At 46.6% G+C, this 22,243-nt stretch overlaps 1 protein-coding gene across 1 annotated transcript; it reads right to left on the reverse strand.

The window, feature by feature from the left end:
* Window positions 1-348: 348 nt before the first annotated feature.
* On the reverse strand, window positions 349-21,452 carry chn2 (chimerin 2). Its single transcript, XM_053844149.1, has 13 exons — window positions 21,100-21,452; window positions 13,709-13,747; window positions 11,276-11,331; window positions 10,186-10,217; window positions 9,998-10,111; window positions 9,665-9,935; window positions 4,543-4,626; window positions 3,851-3,935; window positions 2,274-2,447; window positions 2,132-2,209; window positions 1,866-2,003; window positions 1,704-1,809; window positions 349-1,489 (listed from the first exon to the last, which is right to left on the reverse strand). The coding sequence occupies exons 1-13, from the start codon at window positions 21,146-21,148 to the stop codon at window positions 1,318-1,320; spliced, it is 1,398 nt and encodes a 465-aa protein (XP_053700124.1). The 5' UTR covers window positions 21,149-21,452; the 3' UTR covers window positions 349-1,317.
* Between the last annotated feature and the right edge of the window lie 791 nt (window positions 21,453-22,243).

Genomic DNA, 22,243 nt, shown 5'->3' on the forward strand with positions numbered 1-22,243 from the left:
CTGTAAATATTTAATCTGCAACACTTTCAGCCAACACTAACCAAAACCATGATTCATAACTCGCACGTGCAGCTTTTGCCGCCGGTGAGCAATCGGCCTTCACTTGGATAATCCACTGCACTCAGACTTAAGATGTGGCTTATAAACAGCGTTATTGCTAAAGTGCGTCTGAAATGCGTCTCAAAACAAACAAATGAAAATTCTGGTATTTCCAGTTGGAACTGCTCCATCACTATCCTGCCCCAAACTTAAAACAATGAGGTCCTTTATAAAGCGGCGACGTCTGCAGGCAGGTAATGGAGGCTGAAGGTCAAAAACTGAGCACAAAATCAAAACAGGATACATTTTAAAAAATCATGATAATGTTACGACTTTTTAATAAAAACAAAAACAAGGAGGAAAAACAAGGAACTTAATGAAATACTTAAGCAATTAATGCATCTAGATTTCTACTATTAAAATAGATTTATTTCCCAGTTCAGTCACAAAATGAACATTTGTAAACATTCTTTTTTTTTAATTAATATATTTATTGCCATAATTTTTTTTCCCTCTTTAGTACCCGCATACTTCCACAGTACTTTATTTTTTATTGTCTTTATCTCTAGCATCACACATCGAAAATGTATTTCCCCAATTTACTATTTTTTTGTAAACATAAATGAAAATACAGAATATGGATATTAAGATTAAATTGTCCAGAAAGGTTCATCACTAATAAATAAATCTAATAAAAGTCCAGGCTCAATTATTTGATAAATTACATGTTTATTTGTACATTTGGGAAAATGGACCAGTAAAAAGGACTCAAACCTGACGGTTGTCATGGCAACAGGTGATCAAAAGGATTGAAACAACCAGTCACATGAAGATGGCACGTCGTCACTGTGAACCACTCTGTAATGAAACATCAAGTTAACAAGCAACATTCCTGACAGCATATATTAATTATGGGACGCAACAAAAATAAACATCTTTACAAAATAAACTTTACGCCAAAAAGTGCTTGTTTTGAGTTCAAATCCCGACCGAGGCAAGATCATGTTTCTGTACAAGGAAAGGAAAAGCCTCTGTTTTGGAGCTCCAGAGGTGAACCAGCATTCCCACAAACACCACAACACGCACATGGGACACGTAGGAACGTCATCTTGGCCGACGCTCCGAGGCCCTCCACGACGCGAGCGAGTCCACGCGGCGCGGTCCCGGAGACTGACCCTACACCAGGTAGAAGCGGCCTCCGACAGCGAGGTCCAGGACCTCCGACGTACAGTAACAAGACAAAGTAGAAAAGAAGTTCCATGCAGTTCCTGCGGCGCTTCAGAACAAGACGTCTTCATTCTCGATCATCAGCTGCACCACCAGCTTCTGCTGCCTCATGTCGTTCAGCGTGGTCAGGGCGTTCTGCTCCGGCGGCTGCATCAGCGTCGGCCCAAAGACGATGCCCAGGTTCTCCGCGCTCATTAAATTGTCCTTCTCAAACATGGTCACCCTGGAAGACAACAGGAGGGGGACACCTCTGAGTTGGAGCTCTGGTCCTGACCAGGTCATGTGACTGAGGCAGGAAACCATTGTGGCTGACTGACTGGATTCAAGTCCGGGAACAAACCCAAATGTATTGATAGGAAAAGTTTAAACCAAACCCCTTTAATAACAGAAAGCAAACACTCTAACAGCGAGAAGTGGAGAAACTGTAAGCCACTGACCTCTTGAGGTGAGCCATCAGGTAGCGCAGGGTCTCATAGTGAGCCGGGGGAAGCTGCAGCAGACCCTCGTGAATGGCCTCCAGTCTGGAGTCGGCGTTGGGAATCTCTGCAACGACCAGTGGTGAGAATCGGGGCGCAGGAAGGAGAGGACGGGGCTCTTACTGGCAGCTTGGATGAACTTGGAGTAGAGGTCAAAGGTGATGATGGGGATGGGGAGGTCTCGTAAATAGAGCTTCAGAGCTCCAGCGATGATGTTGATGTCGGCGTAGGCGCTGGCGCTGATGTCGGCCTTGTCTCCTTCTGTGGATGGTGGAAAAACAGGAGGTCACCTCAGACGCACCCCTTAACGTGCGCTCTCATTTAAAGTCTCATATTTAGCACATGCAAAACAATGTTTAGCACACATTTTTTTTTCTTCTGAGACAAACCTCGGTCGAAGGAGAGCCTGACGTCCTCGATGTGCTCTGAGAAGCCGGACACCCGGTACAGACCTTCAGATTTCATCCCTGGGAGAGAACCAGCAGCAGCGTGAGACATCCACAGCTGTGAGGGGAACAAGGCGTGCCGCACCTCTGAGCTCGATCTCCCGTATGCACAGGTCCACCACCATGGGTCGGGTGGTGTTGTGGGCCTTGACCAGCGTGGTGAGGTCGCAGCTGAAGACCTTCTTGATCCTGCGCAGGTCCGGCTGGCAGTCGCTGGGAACCAGTTTGGAACACTGTTTGTGTACATTCAGCCCACAGTCTGAGGAGACACAGAGAGAGAGAGAGCAGCGTTGATGGGAGCACGACTGCAGCATTCTGGGCATCTGGAGCGACTTGTTTCTGCGTGAAGTTGGTCGTCACAAGCTGCTTTTGCTAGAGCAGTGGATTTTCTGATCAGAGCTCGGGGAGATAAAAGCCAAAGCGGAGTGGCGGTGGGACCATGGGGGAAGGAGATTTCCCCCCGCTCCCAAGAGCACATGAGGTGTCTGATGATACCAGCGCTGGCCTCTGGCTTATCAGCGCGGCAAATGTGTCGACAACAAATACTCTGTTCCGCCGAAGCGCACATTCAACGCCATGTGAAAAAGGTCTTGTGACTATGGAGGACTGAAAAAACCTCGCTAGACTTTAATACACCATCAATTTCACATTTCTGCTGCCACAATGAGGTGAAACTGACCCGCGACTCACCCGCTTTTTATCTGCAGAACAGTCCAGTACATTTCACTGTAACTCGCCACAACAGTCTTTGATGTGGACGGATTGATGGCATCACAGATTTGTGAACGTATCAGCCACGCTCCCGTGTTCTCTGACATAATTTGTTTACATGACCATAAATCAGCATCCGATAGCGTGAGCAGCAACAAGTCAAAGATCACTTATGTAAACAACATAGCCACAAGGCGAGCAGGACTAAAAAAGCCCTATTGTCTCGCGCTGAAAACATTTTTATACTTTAGATGTAAAGGTGATGGGAAACAAACAAAACCCCTGATCCAAAACTTTAAAAATATCTTAATGCTTTTAATGAAAAAGTGAATGCTAACACTAGGAAAGATGCTAAATACCAGACAAAGAAATGCTTTTTTTTCCAGCAAGTGATGAATCTTTAAAAGATTTCCTCCCCTCTTCACTGTCCCTTAATCATCATTCGCTGGAAACATCACAGAATAATACACTATCAGATTAACCCTAAATAATATAAGTGATAACTGAATAATAGTAATGAATAATTAATTAATTAATCTAATGTATTAATTATTATAGTATCTAAAAATAGTTATAGTTAGTTATAACCTAATGCACAATAAAATGACTAGATAACAACAACAACAACAATATAATAATAATAATAATAATAGGAGAAATATAATATATTATTAAAACAAAATACATAATTGTAATATTATTAAGTAAAATATGCATACAATCAAGTAATAAATATGTCAAATCAAAGCAACAATATAAAACTGAAACAGAACAAAATTATGTAATAAAATCTTTTAAATCCATTCACCATAATTTTATACAAAAATATTTTGTTACTAAATGAAGTACAGTAGAAAGTAACTGATGAATGATATTTACTGTATTTAATGCATGTCATAGTGTAGGGAGGGAGGATGAGGTGAGGGGTTGGGGGTGGGGGGGCACAGCTACCTGAACATCGGACTCCTTGGGCGATCAGGCCCCACATGAAGTTGGCACAGTACTCGCACCAGTGCGGTCCTCTGAAGGTGTGCACCTGTGAACATGAGCGCAGCACATGAACAACAAAGCAACGCAAGTGAACAGCCAACCAGATTAAAGGATTGAACAGAAGGCAATGAGATAGGTGCAGGAGGCCAGCCTGCCGGTCAGGATAGCAGCTGTGCACCTTGAGTGCACCCGAAAACTGATAGGAGTCCACACACACCTGAGCGCCGGCCTCGAGTGCTGTGAGGAAGAGGGTGATGAGTGACGGCAGCGTGTGGCAGGTGGCGAGCGGGTTTTTGCTCAAAGACTGGAGGGGTCATTACGCCCTCAACTGAAACCCAAGACACAATCTGAGGAATGTCCAGAGCAAATCCTGTCTCCAAACTTATTTCTGTCAACAACCATCACTCTGTGTGAGGCGCGGCGGGTAATTGGGTTTCAGTTGAGACAAAAGCTCAGAGCAGAAATGCTCTTAAAAGGCTTTAAAATCAATGTGATGGACGAGGGTGAACGCTCGACCCTCCATTAGAGTCTTCTGTACGTGTCCCCATGACAGCTGTGTCAGGAGCTCAGCAACATCAGACTCCATGACCCGTGATTGTGAATCCGCTCAGCCAGTTCCGGGTCTAAGAAGTTCGCTTTGAAAGAGTGCTCACCTTAAAGTTGTGGATCTTCTCGTAGGAGCACTGCCGCTCCGGCGCGTCCTTCAGAGCCGTCCGTCGCACCAGCGGAGACGTGATCTGTGGACATGAGGCCAGCAGTTTAATAGGCTTCCACAGGAGGTTTCCTTTGCTGCCCAGCTTCACGCCCAAAGCCAACGCCAGCAGCTCCTGCCGCTTCCGATCGGGCCGCTTGACTTTGGGAGTGATCAGCTCTCCCATCGGACCTCCTTGGCCGTCCCCAGCATTCAACTGGTCCGGCTCCCAGATGGCCTCCATCTCCTCTGGCGTCAGCCGCTGCGGAGAGCGGTGTAGACAACAGCCCAGCGGAGCAGCCGAGGTCACGGTCCAGTCCCCCAGCACCCAGGAGGCTGACTGACGGCAGCCAGCTCCAGGTTGATCCTGCATCTGAGTCCTGTGGCAGCGTGGAGCAAGAAAAGCAGGAGGAACAGGATGGGAAGTCGGTGGCCCGGGGGTTGGAGTGTGCCTCAGACAATGGCCCTCTTTCACACGCCCAAAGAGAGGAGAGAGAGAGAGGACAGGGTCCCAGAGAGGGAGGGGCCAGGAGGCCGGTCGGCGGCTGTCAGGACGGCTTCACACAGCTCAACGGTCCTGAAAGCAGGATCAATAGCGCAGGCGAGCCTTTTATATCACGCAGCACACGTCCATTACCACACTGCCCTCCGGACACACTCCACTTAGTGGAGCGATCCCCGCTGCCCTCGCAGCTCAGACGGATCCTGACATGCAGACAGAATCACCGTCCAGACGCCTCCTGCCAGTCAAAGCAGTCTGAGGAGACCAGCAGAGCCAGACCAGCAACTGGGATTGGAAGAGATTAGCGCAATAATCCTTACACAGGCAATAATCCTGCAGCAGCCGAATCCAAGAAACTAGCAAGTGGAAGCTCATTTGGAGCCATACAGAGTGTGGCCAGTGGGGGGGTGGAGTCTGGGCTTCAGAGGAAGCTCAGGAGCTTCAGTATCATCTGAAGACCAACAAGCCAGCCACCATGAATATTCAAGGGAGCTGGAGGGCCCAGGCTGCTCCAGTTTCACAACATCAGTGGATGGTGAGAGCCACTAGAGGCTGGCTCATGCTTCTGTGTGTCCGCTCCAGTGTGGCTTCTGCGCTGGCCTGAGGGCTACCGTGCCACTGCCTCCTAATGGAGTGTTGTCTGGAGGACGCCGCACGATGGGCGGAAGATAAGAAAGCTGTGACTTGGGCTTTTCTAAAACGCTGACTGACTGGTCCACTCTTTTTCTGTCTAGTCAGAAACATCATTTTATCCCTTGGCTTCACAGGGCTGAAGCAACTGGGCTGGTAGAAGGAGAGCGGATGGGATGCAACAGGGAAAGGCTGTTGGGGTGAACAAGGCAGCAGAGGGTTCTTTTCTGGGAGGTGCCCAGGTTGTCTGTTGGACTTTGGCACCAGCCGGTTCGTCAAGCTCTTGCTTGTCTCTGGATTATAGCTCCAGCTCTAGGGTCAGGGTCAACATGGTTCTACCAAGGGTTTTTCCCAGTGTGAGGGTGTCTCCCCAGATGGAGGGGAGGAACGATGGCTCACAGTTTGAGGGGGGCAAACAGGTGGACGGCATCAATGGTGAGGAAGCGTTGACTTTTCTGTTGACAAACGCAGCTGAAACATTGGGATTTCATCCAGAGCAGGGGCTCAAAATCCCGGCGTCACGGGCCCCGGTGCTCCTAAAGCTATGGGGAGGACGTGGCTCTCTTGAGATCTGTCCAAAGTAAACAACTTTTCAAAACCAATTCTGAAACTGGATGGGTTTGAAAATGGCCATTTCAGATCTGTAGGACCAACCCGCAACATTTGACAGCGATGATGTCATTGCCCCATCTCTTCAGCCTCAGTGTGGAAATCTGTCTCTTTATGACATTGATAATGGGAGAATAAGGAGCAGGGATCTTTCTTGTGAAGATGACTTGGAATCATGACCTTAGGATTCTCTCTCTCGTAACTGAGGTTCGTTCAACCTTAAGGTCGTTCAGGCCACATCTCCCCACTCTGGCCAGGGAACATCTCTGCATCCTTCACTCCCAGCTAACTCTAGATCAGAAGCAGAAGAAAGTCTGAATTATAGAGCAGCTCCAGCAGCAAATGAGCTCTGAGGAATTCGCTCAATAAATCACATGAGATTCATTTAGAGCCGACTTGAATGAAAAAAAAAAACACTAGAGTAAAATGGCTTTGAACTCACTGACTGTCGTGAAAAATTGTGTGTGTTTCTCCACTCATCACTCCATTAGGTGTTGAGGAGTTATTCACCCACAGAAGGCTTGTATTACAGTGGGAGGACAGGAGACAGGTGAAGATGTTTGCCATTGCGGTTGACATTCTTTGAGAAGAGCGGCGCATACCAGGCCGTGCCATTCAGCTCCCAGTCAGCCAGACAGATGAGGAATATATCACTCGGAGATATTTGAGCCTCGGCAGAGGGCTGAGCTCTTTGTCTGCAGGCAGATGGCGTCTTGTCTCGCAGAGAAGAGTGAGGAAGAAAGGAGACAAAAGGTGGTCCCACAACAAGCTCGGCCTTCCTTTCACTCCTCGCCCTCTTTTATTCCTGCTTTGTGAGGGCCCAGCTGAGGGGTCTCTGTCGCGAGCGGGCAGTGGCCACGGATCCCTAACAAAACCAGTCCAGAAAATGGATCCGCTGTGGAGGAAGTGTCTTGCCGCGATTGTGCCATTACTCAGCAATGAAAGCGCCTTGTCGTCAAAAACAAAGATGATCAACCACAAACACTGGCCTCACTTCCACAGGCTCCTATTGAGGGGGTCAATTATCAAAACAAAGAGGATGTGTTTGGAGCAGAAACCGGGGCATGAAACCAGTCCGGTCAGATATTCCAGCAGTGCGGTCAGTCACATGCGAGGGCAGCCGATTAAACGCTTGATATGTAGTTCTGCACTTTTACCCTCTGTGAGGTGTTTGAGTTGCATAAGCATTTGCGTTACCGGTAAACATCGGGGTCCGTGGAGAATGTGCGGCGCATACAGTACGGCTACTGTGCGGCTGTTGCCTCAGGGAGGGGCTGTGGAGCTGGCCAACGCTAGCAAGTCTGCGTCCTCACATCCAAGTCATCAGGCCACTTTTCTGTTCCTCACACGCATTTATTCAGAAAAGTCCTCTCTCTATTCACTTGTGAAACGCAGTCATCTTTATTAACAGTCCCTTTCTCCACCTCAGAAGCTCTTTTAGTCACTTCCATGAAGTTGCTGAAGTAAAATCCACTGAGCAACAGCATTGTTATAGAGCAGAGTGGGAAAAAAAGGATAAGAAAACTCATAGTGACAGAAAAAAATTTCATGTAAAACAGTTTCAAATTATTCCACAAAATTGTGAGTTTCAGTACTTTATCCACATTTAATGTCATTTATTTGAAGATATTTATTATTTATCATTTGCGGTTAAAAATGAGCATAATGTGAGAAAGCATATATAATAAGACTATATTGATATTTACACATATTAAATTTGGTGAAAAGTATAGAATTAAATTAAACTAAAATATAAATGTCACTCGCTTTGGAAAAATGGCAAGAGTGGTATATTTATAAAAAATTACAATGGAATAACTTCCAATAATGAATATTACGAAACAAATCCTTGAATATACTTAATAAATATCAATACCCTATTTACTGTTATATATTTTATTGTCACAGGAAACAGTTTAAATGCATTTCTTTTATTCTTCTTTTAAACAAAAACTATGCATACTACGGATTTTTGTGGATTTTTCAAATATTTCAACCTCGTGTATTTACTGATCTCCCTGTTTTTATGAGCATATTTATAGCCAGAGACAAAGCATGGTGTTCCAGCTGCATCTGCGGCGCATATCAAACATGACATAACCGATTTGACATCCTTCTATAAATCCTTTTGAGCCGGCATGTTTCAGCACAAGGACGATCTCCGCTCACAGGATTGGATGGAGGCCGCTGCAGTTTCAGTGGTAAATCCTCGTGCAGTGGACTGATCGATGAGCACCAGGTCAAAACAGCTACATTAACAGCGTCCATCTCCACTTACTGAGACGTGAAGAGAGAGCATGGTGAGCGTGGCAGCAAACAAAGTGAGTATTCACCAATAAAGTTGACACAAAGGCAGCAGACTCACTCAAGATTGAGGGAGAGTCGGTGCTGCCACCTAGTGGAGGGATCGCTGTAAAGGCTTCTCAGCTTCACTCATGTCCACTGGGCACACTTTGTGCCTCATGCGGACAGGAAGAGCACCGCCTCCATCCCACCGGTCATCATTACCTTTAAGAGTGAGCAATGAAGCATGGCGGCAGCACACACACACACACACACACACACACACGGGGCTTCAGGGATAATGTGCATCTCACTCTCAGGACAAAGTGTCCTCTAAAAATCACTCACGGCCCTCTGGGATCCTTCAGCAGAGTGGATAAAAACACCGGTTGTCAGTGCCTGGCGAAAATGTACTTTCGAGAGGACGAGCTTTCATGCTACACATGCTGATGCTACTCCAACTATTGATCCTGTGCAAATGCTCATCCAGTTTGACAAACAAACAAGACAGTACCCGTGACCCCGGCTGGCAAAGGTCATCCCTACTCGTGTTCCTCACATTTAAGCTGGCAGCAGACAGGAATGGGTGGTTGGATCATTGATACGCCACGCTGTTCAGGAGGCTGCTCATTTCTATAAAGGTACATCACGCAGGGATTGTTTACATTTCTCATTTTTGAATTTGACGCTTGAAGTCGTTTTTTCCTACACATGATGCATTCATATGCACAAAAAGTTTAACCTTGTGAATGAATCCAGCCAGGAAAGTTTGATACGATTGCCATGACTTTAGGAAATGAAAGGTCGCATGTTTATAACATCACGCAGAGCAAGGTTCACAAACATCGACACACACAAAATACTTAATTATACTATATTTGCAGATGTGGTGCTGTACCTATGTAATGAAACAATACTTATGTATGTATGTTTAGGTTTTTCATTTGTATTAAAGTTTCCGACCACTAGTTGGCAGCAAGCACGTCAGCTCACCACCACCAGCTGAGCCACTGCATCAACTTTTGGTGGTGAGTTCCCTCAGAGTTAGATGTGAACTCACCTGTTCGTCCCTCTGGAAGGTGACCCTGCGAGGCTCGCAGCGGACGCGGTTCAGCCGGTGAACCATCTTGTCTCTGAGCAGCGAGGTGTAACCCAGGTGCTCATAGATGGGGTTGGTGGTCATTTTGGCGATATACTCCGCTGCCTTGGTCTCGATGTAGAGCGTGATGAGGGCGTCCGTCACAAGGTCGTGGACCGACTCGAACCTTTTCTCGCCAACAAAGTGCTTCCCGTCGTAGAACAATCGGTAGTTGAGGGTCTGGTGGCCGAATCTGAGCACAGAGGAGCGTATCAATAAACCGGGTGAGCGACTGGACTCCGGAGGGCCGGGTACCTTAAGGCCAAAGTGTGAGTCCCGGGCTGTCGCTGACTCTCCCTGATGAGGTAGGACCCCTCCACTGAGCCCACCAGCTCGTCCGCATACTCTCTGGAGATCATCCCATGAAATCTGTGGCCATGTTATCACATATTAAAGGAGGTCGAATGAATGAGGAGGGGGCGGAGTCTGAAGAGGTCACTCACTCTCTGCCGTAGTATTTGGGTCTGCTCTCCATCTGCAAACAGGAAGAGACGTCAGACGACCTACGATGCTACAACCGTGTTTCTTTCCGTCGCAGAAAGAATCGCAGAGTCACCGCGGCACGACAGATTACCACCATCTGCGCCTTCTTTTATTTGCAGCTACCAGACCTGAGATGAATGACAGGCAGTGCCAGATGAATGGCTGCGGAGGATTAATATTTCCACCCTCAGGACCAGGGCACAGACGGTGCAGGGTATCAGACACAGAGCAGCAGGCGTGACACCTTCATTCCTCAGCTGCTTTCGCTGTTCCACCTTCTGGAACTTAAAAACTGAATCCTCTAAAATTCGATTTCATCATCATCATAAAGCTACATGATAAACCCAAGGTAGAAAAATGATATTTGAATAGTTTGACAAAACAAAGGCCACAACCTCATTTGAGCTCGGAAGAAGCGAGGGGCAGTTGAGGTTTCATGGAAGAGTGTCCTGACTTTCACAGGCCACCAGATGGCACTGTCTGCTGCCAAACGTTTGGACTAAGTCATGAAACCTCACATCATTTCTAAACCAATAGCACCATCTAGTGGCCTCTGAAAATTAGGACAACGTTTCATCAACCCTGCAATACTCTAAATATCATGCTCAGGGGCCACATGTGGCCTTCATCAGGTCAGAGCAAAACTGCCTTTCATTTTGTTGTCACCATGAGGTGAAGAACAGAGTGCAGGCGAGGTGGCATGGGGCAGCAAGTAAGAAAGTGAAGCTTAACAGTCACTGCCTTTGAGACTCAGGAGTCAGAGTTAAGAGAGAGTCAGTCTTACGGAGTGACTGGAAAGGATGAGATCAGAAGTGAGGCTATCTGAGGGAAAAGTTTGGAGGACGGATGGTTTGGATGTGAGGAGAGGCGAGACAGAGAGGGACCAAGAACACCAACATTCAACATAGGAGAGGTGTGACCGAAGAAGGATCACGACAGGTGAAGGTGGAGGGACTGATAAAGAGTGTTGTCACTGACTAACAATGAACTCCTGCAGCAGCTTTAACCCCAACACTGGTCCATTGTGTGCAGATTATTGGAAATACTGACCTCGTGAGGACACGTGATCCTCTTTGGTCGCAGGGCCTCCTGCTGCAGTTGGTACACTGTGGGAGAGACGTACGCAAATGAAGGCTTTCCACATTTCCAGGCTCGTTGCACGTTATAATTACAAACATGTCGTAAAAATGCATCTAAAATAGCATGTTTACTGCAGACTTGAAAGGGAGTAAACAAAATGATGGAGTTCCCAGGTCTAAAGGAAGCGTTCACTTATGCTGCCCAGCCTCAGTTAACAACAGAGCAGTTGGATATCCACAATCCATTTCTGTAAATGTACACTACTATTTTTGAAGTATATATATATATATATAGGTATATATATGTATATATGAGTCGCCAGGAATTCTGTCCTGGAATCTCCAGAGCTCCGACCGAAGCTGACAGTAGCTGAAGGGTTTCATCGCTGCCTGTCTCGACCTGTTTCCACAGCGAAGGGTTCAGCAGTTTTCTCAAGTGTTGCCAGCGCACATGGGAGCTGCTGTTCGGACCCAGCCTCCCTCTCCGACCTGCGTGGCCCCGGAGTGGTGCCCAGGCTGTGTTGCTCCAGGCCTGGAGTTTCCTTTGGACTAGCTTGCTGCGAGGCTGCAGCACTCACCACTCCCCCACCGCGCTGCCCCAGTTTCTGCTGCTACCTTATATCTTAGTGAAGAATAATGATATATTTTACGACTCCCTCGAACAGATTTTGTCCCCTCTGCCATCACCAGCTTCTATGTTCTTGTCAGCTCGTAAAACCAGCAAACAGTGGCTGATTTTATTCCATGCGAGAGTGGAACAATCCCAGAGTGAGGCTGAGTTAAGCCTTGGCGACAGAGCGCTCTCCAGGCAGGGGACCACTCCTGACTGTGACTTCTCATGTTTTGTCAGGCTGACTTCAACTAACCAGCAAGATCTGGCCACCGTCCACTGCGACAACACAGTGAGCGCTAAAAATATCCCAGAGGAAGACTGGGAGGAGCCGTCATGGAAAGCTGCGTGATATAGGAACAAACAATAATTACTTTTTAAGAAGAACCACGTGGAGATGCGTGTCGTAAAGCGCTATCAGCCGCAAAGCTCTCCCGCAGAAAGGATGCATCACTTTCGGTGTATGATGAGGTGGTTGCTCTCAGACTCCTCTTTCAGTGGATAATTGTGTTTTCCAATCCAACACTAACCTATTTTCCTCCCAGATTAGACGCTCACAGCGCTGATTTATGCGCGTCTGAATGAGCGGTGTGGGCGGATGCTTGAGTTTCGGTAACAGACAGTGAAACCTGCTCATTGTTCATCACACTTCCAAACCCTTGCAGAAACGGATGCCTGCGAAAATGTCTGTAGATGAGCCCAAAAAATGAATCCAGAGAGTCAAACACATGCAGGCGAATCACTGGATTATGAGGGGGTGAGAGTCTTGAATCACCTCAAGCATATCTTTTATTTTATTGTTCTAATATTTTAAACCTTTAAAAAGCTTTTCCACACTGTTCCTTCCTTTAACATGTCGAGGGGGTTTCACTGTCCGGAATGATGAAAAATCCGAGACACAAACTTCCTCGATGTATCACAGATTTTTTTTTTTTTTATTCAATAGCACAGCATATTTCACTGGGGACTGGGACGCAGCCTCGGTGGTAATCCAGACTCTTCAGTACCACACAAAAATCTGTTATGAACCGTGCCTGTGAGACATGAGCCACAATATGGCGAGGGACGACCACATACTATTTTAAAACAAAATAATAATCTGCTACAGAAAGCCTTTGTTTTGATTCAATTTTAGCATTTTAACTTGAAGTTTAGCGCAAGACAAGATGTGAAATATGCAGCATGACTTCCCTATGTGCCAAGCAGATGAAGAGATTAAATATTATTTAATATTTTCAGAAATATTTATACTTACTATCAATTTACATAGAGAAATAAAGTTTGCATTTACAACATTTTAGGGAATGTTTTTACTCTTAGGGGAAGCAGTGTGCGTGTTTGACACCTTTATTATGCCTCCACTATGTGATACACCATTATAGCTTTTCACATGCTAAGCTAGGTGTTAGGATGGTGAGCAGATCATATTTTATTTTAAAATATATTTCGTATCTAATTTGAATACTCAGATAAAACAAGCTCAAGGCATCATTTGATTCACTACAATCTTTTGCACACACACACACACCATGCTTTTAAATTTTCTATTTGAATTTTGTCAGAAAAATAGCAACATTAAGTATCGCTAATGTAACTAGCAAATATCATATCTGTATTCACACAGTTAGTGCATTTACTACAATGTTTTTGTTCATGTATAAGGTGCTTTTTCATTGAAGTTGTCGTGTGTTTATTTAGTCGAGAGCTTAAATGAGCTTCACGGTAGTACAGCGCTCCCGTGAGCGTCCTCCACAAACACAGCTAATAAGCATATAAAACAAAGTCATGACTCACAGTAGGACTTCCATATGGGCGGCTGGTAATCCTCTGGGTCTGTGAAAAGAGAAATAAAGAAGGTTAATGTTCTGGCCTCGCTGAACAGCTTCATCAAGAGTCGTACAGGGATTCTCACCGGTGGCTTCATGGAGAACCAAAACACGAATGTCTGAATGCTTCACTTGACACCATTAACTCAGCAAGTGTCTCAGCAGCAGCTCCAACACGCAAAATACAAACATTTCTGTGAGAAATTGGGACGAGCTCACGCCTCTTTTCCCTTCTGAAACGTGAACACTGCGTGTCAATTTGACTCTTTATGGAGTGACGGATGGTCGCAACTTTTATTGAGCGGTGCGGCTCCCAGTGAGAGCCGAGTGCAAGAATACCATATCCAGCAGTGGAATAGAGAGACGGGCGATAAAAACCCCAGGCAGATCAAAGTGAATCACCAAACCAAGTTTCCACCAAAAACACAAATCACTTCATTAAACAAGTGAAGAGTGGAAGCTGTTTGCGTAACCCAGTTCCAGCCACAGGCTGCTCTTGACATCCGTCCACCACACTCTTCAACCGCCACTCATTCCTGGGTTGTTATTGTTTATTCAAACTCTGGTTCCATGGAATGAACGGTTTTGATTTCCAATATGGAAATCCTAGCATTTGTTTTTCGCTAACTTGACAATAAAAACCACACATATTGGTGCATTCATCTGCAGTTTATCCAAGCAAGCCGGGGAAACAGAGGCCCATCGAGTCGGGGGGGACATTCGGACTGCTGTATCAGCCATGGCTTCAACATCCATGGAGAAGCCATGGCTTTTTGGTGGGTCAAAAAGTTAGGGTCTCCACAAAAGGTCAGATGTCGAATGACATTTTATTGTTCAGATAGGACGTAAACAGATAAAGAAATATTGCTTTCTGTATCATGACGGTCAAAGGTTACACCAGTCTCAAACCTGGAACCTCTAGAACCTAATTGGAAATCTAGAACCTGGAACCTAATTCAAGATTGTTTATGACACATTTTTCACCACAGAAATGTTTTTAAAAATCGTCATCGAGACATGGCAAACTAAACAAACTCAACTTTGACCTTCTTTTCACCTCCAATTAAATCATTCGAAACAAACGTGAACACAAAACACTGCGACTTTCAGCTTGTTTTCCCTTTTATCTTGTGTCCGTTCGGAAACTGTAGGTGGATCATTAGCTTGTTTCCATGATGTCAGATAATAAACAGGAAGTTGGTTGAAAAACCAATCTTTATCTAAACAGCTAAATGCAACTGAAAGAAAAGGTGCCTTTGAAGTCTTGTGTGTAGAGAGAAGCCGTGATGTGGGGCTGTGAAGAGCACATGCAGAGACACAACTAACTTCGAGTATCGATCCTGGTCACATGGTGAAACCCAGATCTGACTCCGCAAAGATGCCATCTCTAGAATGGAGGAGAACCTGCGAGTGAGTCTGTGACTCATGGTTGGTGTGGGTCCAAAGCTGCATGCTCTTCGTGCTCAGCGTTGTTGAGCCGCACCTCAGGGCTTGAACACACCTGAGGATGAAGGAACCAGTGAGCACTTGTTTCACCGCGGCACTACAGAGGAAAATGATGGAGCGTCATGACTCAGAATGAGGACGCGGATTTTCTCATCCACAAAAAATGTCCCAGAAAACTTTAACTTGGGGTGAAGAAGATCAAACGTTAGACTTTAGTGAGGCAGGACGAGGCATGGCCCAGATTGAAAGGAAACCAGGTGAGATTTAGACGACACGTCGAGCAACTATAAACGCATCACAACTGGTCGGCAACAGCATGAAACAGAATGGATTTTGAGAGTTGGTTGACACAATTTGGTGCCACATGGGGCTGAGCGTCCCCGAAGGCCACAGCTGCTGACGCGTGGCCGGCGAGGATAAATGGTCCTCAAGCGGAAGCCTTGTCACGGCGAGCGGCTCGAGCACCAACCTGACAGATTTATTTCACCGCAGATCCTTTTAAGTTTTTCATCTGGGCCGCTGCCAAATCGTCTCCATTTGATTCCATGTTGCAGATGAGGATAAATAGCAGCAGAGTTCAGCCGCCGAGCAAACATCAAGGCTGGAGACGCGCGAGCAGAAGATCAAAAAGAATTTCAAAGTACTTCTGGGGGTTGTGTGGTGTCTGACGATGAATTTGGAATCATGGCGCGGCTGCAGGCGTCGCCCCTCCCCTCGCCCCATCCCTGCCTACATCTATTAACGGTGCTGCCCTCCATCAGTCACTGGCTGGGAACAATATCATTATCAGAGAGTGACAAAGACTCCAGAGTGATGTTCGCGACGTGTCTCCGTGTCACATGATTAACTGGCTGGAGCAGAAGCACCGCGGCGTTGATATTCTGGCGCGAGCCGTCCATTCTTCGATCCATCACCTTGCTGCCTTACGCTGAGTTCATTTGTCTGGGCTCCGATGAGCTCATAACTTTTTTCATCATCTTCCAGTCGAAAAATAGTTTGGAAAAAAAGAACTAATGAAGCGCTTGTTCCTCTGTGACAGCAGGGGGCGAAAGAGAGCAAAGCCAAAAAAACTCAAGAAATGTCAGGTCTTTTTGGCTTAAAAAAAAAGAAAAATAGATGTAGAACAGTGATTCATAACCATAGGGCACAGACCCATGGTTGGGCCACGAGCGCCCCCTAGAGGGCCACAAGAAGTTTTTTGTTTTACACTTCTGGAGACTTCGAGATGCTCAGCTTTAATCCATTAGCCACATATGGTGGCAGTGAGTGGTGTGTCATTGACTTGACAGCTGCAAATGTGTGATAGTTACCAACTATGAAGCAGTTCTTGAAACAGTAAACACTGTTCAACTGTTGGAGCAGTTTTTAAAATTGATTAGAACATTTTTAGTTTACTGATGAAAAAGAAAATATTTTATGATATAGATAGACATTTTATTACATTTATTCACAGTTGTATTCATGACCTACAGTTTTTCCAATTTTCCCAACAGTTTGCATCAAGTGTATTTTTTTCTTCTTTTTTTCTTTAGCAAGTTTGAAGCACATGACTTGCACCTGGTTCTGCTGCTGGTTGGACTTTTTGCCGGCACATACCTTTGCCCATGATCATGTGCGCACCTTAGGTGTAACATATTGGTTTCACTCGCAGCACTTAGTGCAGCACAGTGTTTTTAACACTGTCTGCCCTCTTCATTATGTAGCCCTATATGAGCACTCCCACCATTGGAAACCCCATCATGCACTGCAACAGTTGTCGTAACAGTTTGAGCCAAAGGTTAGAATAAAATGGTGCCTGGAGTCAGACTGTATTGTCAGCTCCCTCTGAGATGGAAGAACGTGGAGTCACTAAGGAAACAAGTTTGCAATTTCCATCACAGTGGGAGGAAGATCCAGTATTGCTTCTGTGCGCAGCGCGAGCAGTCACCATCAGCGCTGAGTGAGGAAAACAGGAAAACATCAACTCCTACATGAGTCGTGTAATTAATACCAGTGACATGATTGTGTTGGGCCTCATTTAATATGGACGACCTCCGGTGTGAGCAACTGGAGGAAGCGCGAGAGTCTGAGATGATTCAATCTCCACCACATCCTCAGCGTCTCCCCGGCAAGGTGACAGACTGAGGTTGACTCTGCAGACGAAACACTCCTCCTGGTGCCTGGCTTTCACTTCAGAAGGAAGTTGACGTCCCTGTGGACCTGGGTAACCCTGGCTAACACCAGTGTTTAACTGTCGTCTGACTTGGTGGCGAGGATAGACTGGTGACCTTTCTCTCTGTCAGCGGGGATCAACTCCAAATGCCCCGTCACAGTGTTTTGGAATGAGCAGATGAACCGCCGTTATCAGACCAGAACACCAGGAGTCTCGTAGTTCCCACGTGAAATACTGTTCATTCATGTCTGAGAAAGTCGAATGAATGTTTGATGTGTCCAGGTCCATATGTAAATGGTTTGAGTTCCAAAGCTCAGTGGGAGTCGTCGAAGCTCACGCGAGCTCATATCCGACCCCACAGTTGGACACAGCGCCGCGACCATCTGTGTATCAGACTGGTCCAAAACATGAGCAGGAGACGGAGCATGGCTTTCTGATCAGTGTGTGTGTCTTCACTAAAGTGAGTGCAGGGCTCCTCCCAGGTGTCAGGTGAAAAAAACTCACCTGAAGAGCGCCCCAGACAAGGTGCTTGAGCCACTGGCTTCACTCGATAGGGAGGCGCAGCAAGTGCACGGTGAGTCTGTCCTGGAACCTTCTGCCTCCTTCTGTAGGGTGCGTTCCATTTGCCTCGGAAGTCAGTTGGGAATGGCGTCACAACTTCCGGATTGCTCTGTCTCTTTCTTACAACTTCTACTTCCTGTTTACAGGGGGAAGCCATCTTGGATGGTCGAGGTCGGTGAGGATTCTCCAACTTTCTGCCTTGACATAACTCGGACGTTTCAAGTACTGGAACGCAGCGACAGTCCAGACATGTGGAGACCAGTCCTACTCCTCACCTGTGATCATGAAGACGCTTGACTCAAAATCTCAATCGAAAAACCCAGAGTGAAACTAGGAAAGGAGTGAAAGCAGGGGATTCAGGTTTGGGGTCTGGCTGCTGCAGGCCTGGCCAGAACCCCACAATAGCATAGAAACCTGACTCAAAACTTGAAGTTGGATGGAACCAGATTCCGCTGATATCAATCTGACGGCTGTAGAAAGAGATCCGAGGCTCGGCTCGCGCACCCAGACGCCTGTGCTGGATGTAATTTCAGCCCCTTGACCAGTTTATTTTCCTCAGCATACATTGGTGCTCCACCATTGATTTCCTGGAGCATTCCTCTGCGCGTCCAGTCAAGCCAGGAACGCAGGGATCCCCACACCGGCGGGATTATTTTACAAAAAAAAAAAGCCAGGACTGATCGGTCGCGGCCTCATGGCCATGCAGCCACCGTGACTCCAACAATTTGCAGTCAAAACTGCTTGACAAGGAGCTGCGTTTGCACCAGGAATTGTTTCTCTGGCTCACAGAGAAGATGATTTCAACGTCTGGCTGCCGGAGGGGCCAGCATGAGAATAATCACAGCCTTGTGAGGAGCTCTCCAGCCCTGGCAACCGCTCAGCTGCTAACCTCTGATCATTATATCGGGAGCCCAACACTAATGACAGCCCAGCGAAAAAGACTTAAAGCAGCGGCGGTCAAACTCTGCTGCTGTTTAACAAACACTCAGCAGATAATGCGGCGCGAGTCGTGCCATCACCGCAGACTCTGCTGGCTCCTCAGGAAATGTGACGCCTCCGGAGTGAGAATGTGGCGCAGACGCTAATACAGCGTGAAGTTCTCTCTGAGCTTCTGTGCTGCTCCACTCCAACACTGCAGGCACGGCAGGGAATGGATCCGTCTTTTGCATGTCCACAAAGAGAGAGCCAGGCTCTTCTTCCTGCACCTCCTTCAGCTCGTCTGGAGGGACCCCGTGCTGGGGATGTAATCCCTCCAACATCTCCTGGCTCCTTCACAAAGCTCCTCTTGATGCGGAGAACAAACGGGTCCGACCAGTCTAGGAGCCCAGGCGCCCAGTGGGGGACTCTCTGTGCTCCTGAATCGACGTTCTTTTGTTCAGCACCCGGAGCTTGTTGTCACCACTGCTGAGGCGAGGACCGTATGAGGCTCAGCTTCTGACACCAACATGATGCAGCCACAGGAGACTCTAATACAGGAGGTGCATAAGCTGGCTTGTTCTCACATCCACCATATATAGAAACCCATGCAAAAGTCTTACCCTATAGTAACAAATCCACCAAATATCTGAGGTCCACCTGGTCCAGGACAAACTACATTGCCCTTGTCAAGGGCCACTTCAGGGCCAGCAAGTCATTTACGGTGCACTGAAGACTAGACCCTGCTCATTTGGATCTCGAGTCCCACCAAGTTCCCAGGCTTTGACAGGTGGCATTCTCACAATCGGAGGTTTTAGAGGCTTTATTTGGAGCAAGACGCTGACTGTATTTATGTGGTTGAGTTTGACACCTAGCTGCAATGGGCTCGGAAGAGGCTTTTTTTCCGACCATTAGAGCCTGTATAGAGCCTATAACTATACTGACTTCATACTGGTTTATGTGCCAAGGGTATTTCCCCACTGGGATTTTCCCTGAATTAAATCGGAATTTGCCGATTTTCATGCCTTCATGGGCCCATCACCGGCGCCATATATATTTTCTGGCAAAATCAACAAGGGTCTATGGAGCATGGCCTCTGAACAGTGGGACGACACGTCTCAAAATCCTAGCTAAAAGTCCGTAACGTAGAGCTCATTGTCCTCTTCGGAGCAACATCCTTACGAAGAGCCTACCTCAACCAAACTGTTTGTACAGGGGAAACATGAAGTTACATGGCTGCTGTCACTTGTAGAATCCATGAACCAGTGCTCCACCTTCATCTATCTTGACCATCCTCTGGTGCTCTTCAAGTCCTGCTTCATGACGAACCTCTTCCTCTTCTCCATCTCCAACATTCTAGGTCCAACACTGTCTCTCCTCTTGAGATCATCTGCCCTCCCTCACCTCTCCGAACTTCCCCACATGTCCCTCTGATAGACTCTGTTCTGATCTTCATCTCCTCAGTCTCTAAACATATATTATCCCTCCTGTCCACTGTCACGCCACCTGCTTCCGTCACAGTCGTCTCCACCCTGCCTGCACTCTCTTCTTCACCTCCTATCATCTCACAAGAACGACGACTAAGAAACCCTTCGCTCTCATCTATTGCTTCACTTTTCTTGTCCTAACTTATCTTCCGCTTGCTAATACTAAGTGTGTGGGTGCATGTATCAGCACTGCATGACAGGTATTGTGAAGAACCTGCCTCGATACTGAAATACACAAGAAAATAACAAAAAATTCCAGTGACTCAGTGTTCACGTTTATACGGCAGTAAGAGGAGGACTGTATGTCCATGTCTAATCCCCAAATCTTTGTGGTAAAAATAAGCAAGCAGTCGGAGGTGGAGGGGATGAGAGAGCTGCAGCTTCTATCAACACAGCTGCCAACTCTCTCTCTGTCTTCTCATCCAACAAAAGGCAGAACTGGGCATTTCTGTGGGCCGCTTTATTACGTGTGAAGGGACCGGAGTGTCTGGACTTCAGTGCAGACTGCAGCACTTCATTTCACAGCGGCTTTCTGCAAAACATTGATGCATTGAGTGTTTTGGAAAATGGAGCTGCCAGAATAATCCCCGCTGCTGTGCGAGCAAGGAAGGAATGGCAGTGAAGCCATAAGCCAATAACATCATAATAACATCACCCAGCAAGCTACTAAAGCACATTATTGTTTCCACTGCTGTGGATTCAGTAGCAGTTTTATAGGATCAGTGTGCAGAAACAGTGATAAAAGTTTGAATGGCAGGAATGGATTCAAATGTGTAGGGGTGTGAGGCGTCCTCCTACCAGATGACAGGGATGAACCAGAGAGGCTGGAGTTGCTGGATGCTGCCATCCCATCAGACCTGCGCTGGACTCGGTTACTCCGCTGGCGACGTCGTGATCCGGCAGGCGAATCTCCCCGGCGGCGTCTCCATTTCACCCAAAAATCGCTTCTCCTTTTGCGGATGTCCTGGTCTCCGGAACCGCCGCCCCCTCCCGCTCCAACTGGATCCTACATGCCGCGGTGCGTCCGCTTCTCGGGACTGGAGGAAATGGACTAGAGATCGGGGGTCCACGGAGCGTCTCCTCACATCGTGGAGACTCTCAGATCCACGCAGACAGCGGCGGGTTCCATGTGCCACTTCCACGACCGTAATAAACACACTGCGGGGTAGACGCGCCTTCTTAAAGTGAAAGTTTGGGTTGCCCTATTAATGCCCATTTGGTGACGGAAATCCGTCTTAAAATGGATTCAATTTCTAAGTGGTCTAAAGTGGATTAATCTCTTTTATTATAGGATACTAATTTGTACGACTTTTAGTGATTCGATGATAGAAATCCATCGATTTTCGTTTTTGTTAAATGGTCGACAATCATTGGAGGTAAAACAGTGTCATCTAGTGGAGACTTTTTATACTCACAGTTCAAAGTTCGTGTGTCAGCATTATTCTAAACCGGGAAAAAGAGTCGCAGTATTATTATTATTATTATTATTATTATCAGTCGTAGTAGTAGTAGCCGAGGTTGTATAGGGAATGATGGGTTTTAAATACATTTTAAATACATGGGTAAACAAATATGCGCAAGTCATTATCAGCCAAAAGGCACAAAACAATATGGGGATCATAAGTAAACACAACATTTGAAATGAACCAGCAAGGTATTGGGTGGGAAATGTAAACGTTTGGCGTTTATTTGGTGCGACAAAAATGATTAGTGATGTATGAAAATAAGTGGGGAAATAAAACATATAAGTGAAGCGCTGTTTAAAAACAAAATATTTCTGTCGTCTCACTATTTCAGTTTTTAGTTTAGAATAACTGACACTTGGTACACGCCATTTCTTACATAAATTGACCTGATCTGCCAAATTCCAACTGTTTCTCGTTGTGTGAACGCGTCGTTTACATAAATGCGACATGTTTGCGAGTATGATGAAATGACGGAA

The sequence above is a fragment of the Synchiropus splendidus genome, chromosome 15 (assembly GCF_027744825.2).
Source record: "Synchiropus splendidus isolate RoL2022-P1 chromosome 15, RoL_Sspl_1.0, whole genome shotgun sequence".
Taxonomy (NCBI): Eukaryota; Metazoa; Chordata; class Actinopteri; order Syngnathiformes; family Callionymidae; genus Synchiropus; species Synchiropus splendidus.

Bases quoted from the DNA above. Each gene is read 5' to 3' on its own strand.
- chn2 (XM_053844149.1), bottom strand. From the start codon at position 21,148: ATGGCAGCATCCAGCAACTCCAGCCTCTCTGGTTCATCCCTGTCATCT. The intron at 4,627-9,664 runs GTGAGTTCACAT...TCATGTCCACAG, and splicing joins CCTTCCAGAGGGACGAACAG to ATCACGTCTCCGCTGGTGCG. The intron at 1,810-1,865 runs GTAAGAGCCCCG...TGGTCGTTGCAG, and splicing joins CAAGTTCATCCAAGCTGCCA to AGATTCCCAACGCCGACTCC.